General features: G+C 38.8%; 1 protein-coding gene across 5 annotated transcripts in view; it reads right to left on the bottom strand.

Annotated features, from left to right (window-relative positions):
- Positions 1 to 269: 269 nt before the first annotated feature.
- The window catches only part of LOC126334980 (torsin-1B-like), an 81,061-nt gene continuing 69,786 nt past the window's right edge, over positions 270 to 11,544 (bottom strand). For all 5 annotated transcript variants that reach the window (XM_049997777.1, XM_049997778.1, XM_049997779.1 and 2 more), the window contains one exon: positions 270 to 1,165. In XM_049997777.1, the coding sequence (XP_049853734.1) occupies positions 1,030 to 1,165 (136 nt within the window). In that variant the 3' untranslated portion in view covers positions 270 to 1,029. The remainder of the gene's footprint in view (positions 1,166 to 11,544) is intronic.

Below are 11,544 nucleotides of genomic sequence, written 5' to 3'. Positions count from 1 at the left end.
TGCCGGAGCAAGAGCTGAAAGCGAACTCCAAGAAGTAATAGAAAAGAGGGACGCACCCCCCTTTTTTTTTAGTTGACCTTCAAAACACAGCTGTAGTATTTTAAACTTCAGGAAAGCAGAAACATGCTCATCTAAGATTTGAAGTTTTTTTTTCAGTTTACAAGTGAGTATTTCTGTCCTCTTCATGAAGATGTGAGAATAAGTTTCATAATTACACTAAAGTAACAGGACTGCTTTCAAAAAATAGGTTCCAAATTCATTTCAATGCATTCCAATATGAAAGTTTCATTTTTAATGTGTTAATAAATTTCTTTTATTTTTTTACATTATTGCATAACAAAGTACACTTACAGAAATATCACAAGATCCTTAGTATGATTACTGCACTGAAAATATTTCTCATATACAATGTTCTATAAATATGTGCTTTCTGTATTTATTCACAAATAACTTATGCACCCATATCAAAGTACATTTATTCCATGCAAAACAATATGCAAACACTCATTTCTGCTGTCTTAAAAAGTAGCTGCTATCTTATAATGTCTATGGTAAACCAGCATAAGGTTTTTAAGCTGCACTTGTGTCATGCTGTGATGTGCAACAAAGCTATATTTTATATATTTTACACCTTTTTTTACATCAGCCTCTCACAGACAAAATAGTGCAACAAAATAAAAAGGAGTATCACAGTTAGCTTTTAATGCCTATAATAAGCAATGAAAATAAAAAGAGTTTCAATTTCGGACCCAATCAAGTATTGGAAAACATGGCATACAAACATCTGTTAACCCATCACCTCCCAGCACACACACACACACACACACACACACACACACACACACACACAATTACACTGCCTATAAAACATTGTACAATAAACATAAAAAATTGCTTTCAGTAAATTGTTCACATCACAACAACTTTTGCTATATAGTGGGTTAAAAATCTAATACAAGACATAAAATGCTCAGACACGGTAAGATCAAAGATTCAATACTGAAAGTAAATATAATGATAAAAAACAATTCAAAGCTCTGTACGTCTTGGAGTGTACCTCTTCTTTTCCACAACTGTTGCAACCTTCTGTGAAACTCTTTTACATCCAGAGTTTGAAAATATTTTCATTTGGTCTGGGCCATATGTTAAGTATTCCAAAACTTCTCTGAAATTAAAAAAAAAATCAATATTACAGCTTTAATGAGGTGGCACAAGGTTGTATCAGTATTATCTATACAAACAGTAACTTCTGTTATGGAAATTTTAAAAACAAAGAGTTAAGAAGAAACTATTCCCCAACATGAAAGGTTGCACACACACTCGTAATAAATGAGCAATTCTCAAGCTTACACAACAGAACATTTGTTATTTAACAGTACAAAGACATCCTAACAAGAAGCCTGGAAGAATGTGTCATTCAAAACCCTGGGTAATGGAAGTGCTTGTTGGACAAAAGGTTATAGTAATGAATAAAAATTATCACAATGGTTAGATCTAAAATGTAAGAAAGCCTAATAATTCTTGGCCAGATTCATTTTATGTACATCCAGGAGAAGGCAGAGATGACAGCAATGTGTAGCTTAATACTGAAGATGGTTATCATTGTGGATAGTGTATTCCTACCCAATAGAGTGAATCAGGATATGTTATATATTCTAACAAGGCATGTCCTCAGGGGTGGAAAAGATTTTTTGATACCATCTATACAGTGATGTGGGTCAGAATCCCAGGCAGGGGGAGTCCAAATGGCATGCACAAATTGCTGAACATTTTGTTGTTCTAGGCATGTTGTCATTGTAGGAGAATGCAATTCCACTGTGTATTAAGGCACACATCAGAGTTGTTCTGTTTGCTTGTTTGTGGTACTTTATGGTGCTTAATAAAAATCTTGTTTTAAAGTGCCTGGCTGTGCTGTAATGGGATACCTATCGTACAGCAGTAAGACAAAAGGTGACAGTTAACAAATCAGTGAACTTTGTAAATGCAGATAAGGCTTAGAATATAGAAACCACAGACTGACAGCTATGTGTGCAAAACTGAAGTACAGTGAGAAGTGCCTGAAACAAAAAGTGAAATTCAGTGTTGAGAAAATAAAGCATTTATTAAAAAGAAGCAAGTGGAAGAGGAGGTAACAAACATGAGGGAAACTGATTTCAAGAATGCAGATAAACTGCTTGCTAAGAGGAAAGGCACAAGCAAAGTGGCAAAGAGAAGATATCTGCAAGACAGTTACTCTTAGGTTGTATCTAGGAAGTGTTGTTTGTTTTTAAGAAATCAGGTTGACTATCAACACTGAAAAGATGGACATCACACTCTTTCAGATGCTTTCATGGTGTGCTTATATATTTTGTAGCTAATTGAAGTCCAATCATCAGTATTGTCAAAAGCTCAACATGTACTCTCATTCAATGAAATGAAAGTATACAGTAGTGTTAAATATGATTCTGATAAAGATTGTGTTATGTGGCCACACACTAATGTGTTATTTGTTATGGCACGTGGTTTGTTTGCCGAATGGAAGCAACCACTCTATATGACTTTGATACATGGATAACAGATGACAATTATCTTCTCCAAGCAAGATGATGGGTATAATACTGCTGCGGCAGTGTTTGATCTCGGCACAAAATATCGATCGGTGTGGAAAGGTCTTAATATAACAGAGACAAATATCTGCTTTCTAAATCTGCAGTACAAAAATAAATGTGTCTGGGTGTTTTAAGATGTTCCACTTTTATTTAAATTAATGAGGAACCACTTTCTGGATGATGGCACATGAGTTTCTGGTCAGTCAACTGTTAATTAAGCTGTTGTAGAAAGACTGCTCATGCAGTACATCTTGGTAACTAGGAATATGAAATTGAATTTAGACTGCTATAATACAACACGATGAGTAGAAGGAAAAGACATTCAAAATATTTAGTTAATATTTGTGATCATGTCTTATTTTGCATAATGCCAGACAATAAAACATATCATCAGGCAATTACAGTCACAACTTGAGGGTTGCTGAGGGTGGCAGCAATCTGAAACAGAGTACAGTCAACACAAAGCGTTACAAACTGTGTCAACTTTTAACCATCAGCACTTGGGGGATGGCAGCCAACTTATCACGCCCTTACTATACCTAGGCTACTGGGGGGCTCATAACATCCTCATTTATGTAAATTCCCAGTTAATAATAAGATTGGTACATATGTGACCTGAGGCAGTGCCCCACGATGTCAGTGGTAGCTCTTGGGGGGAAAAAGAGAGAGAGAGAGAGAGAGAGAGAGAGAGAGAGAGAGAGAGAGAGAGAGAGAGAAATACTGCTCTAGAGCCTTAAAATTGATAGCAGTAAGCAGATCGGAAGAGCAGTGTAGTAGTTTTGGTACCTTGCTAACATCCAGAAGGTGGTGGTTCGAATGTCATCAGGTGCTTTGAAATTATTTATTTGTACATTTTCATTGAAATGACACTGATTATTTTTATTCAGTTAATTGGTAAAAATGTAATTTTTTATTTACAATCCTTTGTCACATTATTTTAATCACCATATTAACTTTTGTCATTTGCTCTCATTTTTTTTCAACCTGTCATTCTTTTTTCATTTGGTGTCCCCGTGCATATGATTTTAATTATTTTGGGATGGTAAATATCACACAAACATTTGTAACACAAATTTTTATTACACTGTGGATAAAATAATGCAGCAGAAGAGTTAAAGGATTACAAACAAAACAAAAGTCAAGCAAAATGAGGAAAAGAAGTAATGAATGATAAAATGGTCAAAAATATCAGATAATACATCAGCACAAATTAAATCAAAGTTAATACTAAACATAATTGTCCATGAAACAGGAAGAAAAAATGAGTGAAAATGAAAATGTTAATATGATGATTAAAATTAACAAGACACAGGATTCGGAATAAAAATAAATACATTTAAATTAATTAATTTAATTTAAAACAAATAATTATCAAAATCATTTCAAAAAATATCTTAGGAACCTCCATCTAAGAGGGAGTCAAAAGGCTAGTGTTGTGGAGAATAAGCTCTGTTGAATATAGAAAAAAAAAAAAAAAAAAAAAAAAAAAAAAAAAAAAAAAAAAAAAAAAATCATCAAAGCAACAACCTGAGATGCAAGTGTAATTGAAACACTCCAGGAGAAGTACTACACAAAATAGCAAATACTGAGAACTGGACTTCATGATTGCACCTTTAAGATGTAAACTTCTACCATGAACAATCTTCTTAACTTACTAAATGATTCGACATATTTACAGGACTAATCCACACTTTCAAGATCACTGATGTTTCTGCCTGTGATATCCAATAGTTGTGCTACAGTTCAAGAGTGTGTCATATACAACTTTTTCATTCACTGTAGTCTTCTTGTCATCAAACCGACAATTTGGTCTTTGCAAGATTATGTCTCATCTTCGAGGAAGCAAATTTCAAAATGATGAAAAAATCCTTACAGAACATTTTGGAGACAAAGGAAAAATCATTATCCTGAAGGCATGGAATTGTTAATCCCATGTCATGAAAAATGTGTTCCAGCAAAACTGGGCTATACTAAAAGTAATACACTTCCTATTCTACACTTACATCTATACTCCATGACCCATTTTAAGTTGAGTGGGCGAATGTCACTTCTGGTAACATTATCACTCTCCCACCCCTATTAACCATTCCATTTTTGAATGGTGCATGGGAAGAATGGCTCTAATTTCTCTAGATTTTCTCATTACAATCATTTCTGCTTTTTCTAAAATCAGCTTTACATGGTCATTTGACCTTAGGGTGGTCCAGATGGTTGCTTCTAGATATTTTTGAGATGCCAAAGTTTCCACTGATATACTTCCAATGACCTAACACAACAATTCTCTAATCTAAAAATCCTCTCAGAAGTGCACCACTCAAATCTGTAGTGCTACTGACATAAAAATCTAACTGCTCCAATTCTTTATTGCATTGCTCCTTTCTGGAAAATTAGAATTAGCAGATAAAACATAATAATCATCTCCTTGCATAAAATATCCTCAGTCAAGTAAAAGTGGAAAAGTTATGTGTGCCCCTGGACTGAATAGCACTATCATAGCGATCATACAGTACAAACTGGGCGAGGGGGGGGGGGGGGGGGGGGGGTGAACTTCTGCATAGAGATAACCATGAAATTGGTAACATCTGTGTTATACCTTCAGAGACACATTTTATCCAAACATAGAAAACAAAGAATGCAAAAATACAATACATTAACTGCTTATTGGGCATAGCAAGTACCACGTACCAATCCTTTTACAACAAAGATTTAATGAATATGATTCATTACATAATATAACTTTTACTAAATATTTGAGGACTTCATTTTTCAGGTCAATGCAAATACTGAATTTTGTAACATTTAGATCAAACAGTTGTCTATGACTCTTTTCATCATGAAAGTTGAAAGTAGAGTTACTCCAAAATTTTCCTTGCAACAAATTAAAATTTTACAAAAGGCAACATGTTCTAATAATCTGAACTAAGCAATAATCCTCTATGGCCTATCGATAGGTATAAAGCACACTACACAGTGACAAAAGGAACCAGGGTGCTTAACATTCATAAGCACAAAATCTAAAAACTCCACTAAACTTGTACACACACATGTAGAAGGTTGCTGTACACCAGCGTCCTCCCCTGAAACCAGACACAAGTATCAATCCCAGCTCTGTTTGTACATAGTACTCTGTGTACATGCCAGATGACAACAGAAACATAAATTTCCCTCTCTGTACACGCCAGACTCCAGCAGACTCCGTGAGAGGCACCAGCACCCCCCCCCCCCCCTCCCCCCCTGCAACGCACACAGCTGACCAAGCACAGTCACACAGTCAACTGCCCTGCTGCAAATGCCACACGACTTTTCTTCCACATACCACATCAGCCCCATCTGCATTTCACATGGCACTGATGGAAATCCTTCTGTCAGCGTACTTAAGGTGGCGTTTGACCACTAGCACAGCGCTCGCTCCAGGCTCAGTAAGCCTCATCCGTCAGTAGCGCTCTACAGCAGCAATGTTGAAAGCCATCCTGCTCTCCGATGAGATGTCAACCCAGCACAGTCCAGGACTCTAACCAATACTGATTTGTCCACACCTGACCAACCCTAGTCACTATCTAACACTTCAGCTGGACATTGACCAGACACCAACTAGGACTCCAATTTGGACAACAGCGAGAACTCATAGCATTTTATCACAAGTGACTCTTATTTTCTATTTCATGTCAAATAGTGAACTGTTTGTTAGTATGTTACCAATAAAAGTGTTCTTTCATTGTAGCGTGTGGAGCGATTTTATTACGTGCTGTCCCAGCCACTTCGTACGACCAAACTATAGAAGTGGTGACAAGGAATTATCTTACATCTTCAATTCTTCTTTCATGGACACTTCTCTTATCGTTGTGATCACTACGGCTCAACCTGCACTGGAACTCTCACTTCTGCAACTCTCCCTGTTATGTGATCTACAGTAGCAACGTCTCACCCATGGCATGGCTTGCTCGATTCTGCACTGTTTGGTGACAACGCCACCACACACTACAGAAGAAACAGCACAGCTTCTGAATCCTGCATGACACTTCCTGCAAACCACTGAGCTGCTTTGACAGCGCCTCACACATTCGAATGCCCTCCTCTACCCCTCCCAGCCCCCCCTCCCCCACCCAGCTTGGGACTCAGCATGTAAGCTGCTGCTTGCCCAGAGTTCATCCATGCTTTGAATTTAGGACCCACCTTCCCTGCATGGCTGAACCACTTACTACACATCTCGGTGCTTCCTGATATGTCTCTCCTGGCTGTATCTGGCCTGTCTGCCTCTGGCATCACAACCTCCAGTGCAGTTTCCTGGATTCTTGATGCTCTCACTTGCTGTAATGCATCCCTTGAGTCCAGTACCCTCTCCTGCTTTAATGCAGCCTCGGCCCCCATACCTTCTATAGTTTTCAAGGATTCCTTGGCTCCACTGCCTTCTCCAACTTCCTGTCTCTTCAAGCTCTGCCAGTCCCTCAGCCCAGAAGCGTCCAGCAATCCAGCTCCTACGGCATGGGCCATGCTAGCTCCTGCACCGTGGAACCTACATGTCTCAGTGCCTCCGGCGCACATGCCTCCATCTGGGACACCACCTCCTCCTGTGCTGCCTACTCCTCTGCTGCCACCAATCCAAGTGTCCACCCTGGTTCCAGTACAGCTGCCTCCATCATCACTGGCCTGCTCATCAAGCAACTAACCATCGCAACATGCCACCAGCTGGCATGTTGCCACACCACCCTCCCTTTAAGACTTTCTCTATTATTTCCAGTGCCCTCGGGACCCATCCACTCTGTGGACGGACTCTCCTTCTTCGTCCCATGGTCACATCGATCTGCTCTTTCCCAACTCTGTGGACACAGGTGTGTCACCTGACATGTAATCTATGTTCTGCCTACAGTTGACACTTCCATTGTGTCCCTGGTTCACCCCATCCCATTCTGGGCCTCTTGCTTTCTCTATGTGTGTTACACCCATCTTCCATCTCATGTACTGACCTTCCAGCCTGGCAGATTACTACATGGCACTCGGTGCTACTGCATGGCCCTGTCGGGGGCCACCTTGGCCTAGTCACCGCTCTCATATGTCCCCTGTCACTGCCATCTCCTGGGGCCTCTGCAGGGCAATATATGTGGACAAGGAAAAAGGTCCTGGATTTTTTTCGGATTTCACAGTTAGAGACATACCATGTACTGCTTGGGAATGTAATGTGGTAGTTTCCCGTTACTTTCCACATAGGCAGTAGGATGCATAGCCTAAAGTAAGCCGCTCACCATGAGTCAGACGCTGTCAGTAGCCGGCCAGTCCACAGGTTTTGAACAGATGGCAAGAATATATTGAATGTCTGTATAAGGGGGATGAAATGCAAAGGGAAATTAAGGTTGAAGAGGAGAAATATGTGCCAGAAGATGGAAAGGGATTTACCATCTTGGAAGCAGAACTAGAAAAGGCGCTGAAGGAGATGAAGAATAGGAAGGCATGTGGAATAGATGATTTGCCAGCAGAACTTTTGAAGAGTCTGGGAAACAAGGCAAGAAAAGAAATAGCCTACCTCTGTAACGAGATATATGACAAAGGGGAATGGCCTGAGGACTTCATTGCAACAGTTATGATACCAATAGAGAAAAAGAAAAACACTAAAAAATGTGAAGAGCACCGGACCATCAGTCTAATTTCCCACGCAGCTGAGGTCTAGCTGAGAGTGTTGAATAGAAGGTTATATGGCAAGCTGGATAGAGGGATTTCAGAGGAGCAGTTCAGATTTAGAAGAGGAAAAGGAACAAGAGATGCTATTGGCCTGCTAAGAACTATAGGGGAAAGATATATGGAAAAGGGTAGAGAAATCTTTTCTGTTTTTATAGGTTTAGAAAAGGCTTTTGACAGAGTTCAGTGGAACAAGCTGATGGATATCTTGAAGAGGAAAGGAGTAGATTGGAAAGAGAGACGATTGATACAGAATCTATATTTACACCAGAAAGTAAGGAAAAGGATTGGAAATGAAATATCAGAAGGAAGGACGAGGTGTTAAGACGAGGTTCTTGCCTTTCCCCACTGTTGTTTAACATATACCTTGAAGAGATTATTGCAAAAAGCTTAGATGGGAAAAGAGGAATATGTATTGGTGGAAAGAGAATAGAATGTATAAGATTTGCTGATGACATGGTATTAGTGGCAGAAAGTGAGCGGACATTGAATAACATACTCAGTCAAAGATCTGAATGAAGCTTGTGTGGAATATGAGATGCAAATAAACACAGCAAAAACAAAGAGTATGGTCATCAGTACAAGACGCAGACTGTCCATTATTAAAATAGGACAATCTACCATTAGCCAAGTAAGTGAATTTAAATATCTTGGAAGCACAATAGCTGAAGACTTGAGATGTCACCAGGAAGTGAAAACTCGAATCGCCATAGCGAAGGAGGCATTCAACAGAAAGAGGAGAGACTTATGTGGCAAATTAGATAAAGGACTAAGGAAAATGCTTGACAAATGTTTTGTCTGGAGTGTGGCAGAAAAATGGACACTGAGACGAGAGGACGAAAAACAGTTAGAAGCATTTGAGATGTGGATGTGGAGAAGAATGGAGAGAATAAGTTGGATGGAAAGTGTGAGTAATGAAAGAGTATTGGAAAGGGTTGGTGAGAGAAGATGTCTGCTGAAGGTTGTAAGAGAAAGGAAAAAAACTGGTTGGAACATTCATTGAGAAGGGAGTGCTTGCTAGTAGATGCTTTGGAAGGATTGGTTTGTGGGAGGAGATTGAGAGGAAGGAGGAGATACAAGGTGATAAACGACATAAAGGGAAGAGGAAATTATACAGACCTGAAGAGGATGGCAGGACAGCCTGGAGAACTACCATGTGAAAACCTGCCTTTAGGCAGAACACTGATGATGATGATGATGGTCCCAGTTAAAAAAAAACACTTTCTCCTGTATGAAAATACACTTTTTCCATGTTAAGTGACAGTATACTTTTCCTCATAATTGTAAAACTTATTAATCCTTTCAATGGTTGTGGTTTTAAACAGCGGCGTAGAATTGCCCGGCACTTTAGAAAACAAACCTCAGAGGGCTGAAAGAAAAAAAAAAACACGTTTTGGAAAGATGTCTTATGTGCAACAACATGTACACTGGATATTTTCATATTACAAAAGTATAGATTCGAATTCCACCACACTGAGACGAGAAGATGAAAAAAGGTTAGAAGCATTTGACATGTGGATGTGGAGGAGGATGGAGAGAATAAGCTGGATGGAAAGTGTGAGTAATGAAAGAGTATTGGAAAGGGTTGGTGAGAGAAGATGTCTGCTGAAGGTTGTAAGAGAAAGGAAAAAGAACTGGTTGGAACATTCATTGAGAAGGGAGTGCTTGCTAGTAGATGCTTTGGAAGGATTGGTTTGTGGGAGAAGACTGAGAGGAAGAAGGAGATACAAGGTGATAAACGACATAAAGGGAAGAGGAAATTATACAGACTTGAGGAGGATGGCAGGACAGCCTGGAGAACTACCATGTGAAAACCTGCCTTTAGGCAGAACACTGATAATGATGATGATCCCAGTTAAAAATACATTTTCTCCCGTATGAAAATACACTTTTTCCGTGTTAAGTGACAGTATACTTTTCCTCATAATTGTAAAACTTATCAATCAAGGAATGGTTTGTGGGAGAAGACTGAGAGGAAGAAGGAGATACAAGGTGATAAACGACATAAAGGGAAGACGAAATTATACAGACTTGAGGAGGATGGCAGGACAGCCTGGAGAACCACCATGTGAAAACCTGCCTTTAGGCAGAACACTGATAATGATGATGATCCCAGTTAAAAATACACATTCTCCCGTATGAAAAAACACTTTTTCCGTGTTAAGTGACAGTATACTTTTCCTCATAATTGTAAAACTTATCAATCCTTTCAATGGTTGTGGTTTTAAACAGCGACGTAGAATTGCCCGGCACTTTAGAAAACAAACCTCAGGGAGCTGGAAGAAAATAAACCACATTTTGGAAATATGTCTTACGTGCAGCAACATGTACACTGCATATTTTAACAACCACATAAATGTCTGATCTTCTGGGCTCAAAATTATTCTAAATGGTCGTCCTCAAAGAGTTGATTTTTGAATGAGAGTCAAAGGCTCTGATTTAAGAAATTCATCGTACATTCCCGAAAAGAGTTCATCTTGCGTGAAAGGAAATTTACTTTGATAGTAACGCTTTTCAAACAACTGTTCGGAATATTTTCCTGCAGTCTGTTAGAAATAGGTTTGTTTCAGCAGTTGCCATAGAGTGCCACATAACAGGTGCCACTGCGCATGCGTAGCTCCGATGATGCAGGAAGGCCATATGTTTGTATGTGTAAAACATTAAAAGATCTTGCATTATGTCATAAAAAAAACCAGACATCAGAGGATACTCAAAGAGCATGGGATTTTTGTGAACCATACTAAAATTCGGCTATAAGTGCACATTCGTATGTCAAGATTCAGATGTAAATTTTCTTGGAGTACCAGTACTGTATTACCTCATGTTTGGTTCTTTATTAAGGCATAGTGACATATGTGCTAGAAGATGAAAATGTGCACTTGAAATACAGCGATCAGTTGAAACTAGCCAATAGTGTGGAATAAAACAATTCGTTTCAAATAAATTAACTGTCTCAACAGAAAAGCCTAATTTCTTTAACAAACCAACAAAAATAACTTCATTGTTCTGTAAGACAATTAATGTTTGACTGTCCGAAAGGCAGAAATAAAATAAAATCTGAAACTAATAACATATTTTAGCCTTCTGTAATTATGTGAAAGTATTTTAATTTACTTAATAGCTTCCGGCCACAGAAATCTGTTTTTGTTTCCATTTGACGTGAGAGCCATAAATGAAAAGGAGACAGAAAAATCACTTAATGTAAACACAGGTCATGTGGAGACTGCCACTTCCCCACTACAACTCAAGACTGTTCTGTGCTTCAGGTCCAGATCTACGATATTTC

Source organism: Schistocerca gregaria, chromosome 2 (assembly GCF_023897955.1).
Source record: "Schistocerca gregaria isolate iqSchGreg1 chromosome 2, iqSchGreg1.2, whole genome shotgun sequence".
NCBI lineage: Eukaryota > Metazoa > Arthropoda > Insecta > Orthoptera > Acrididae > Schistocerca > Schistocerca gregaria.
This window is presented reverse-complemented; position numbering and strand designations above follow the sequence as displayed.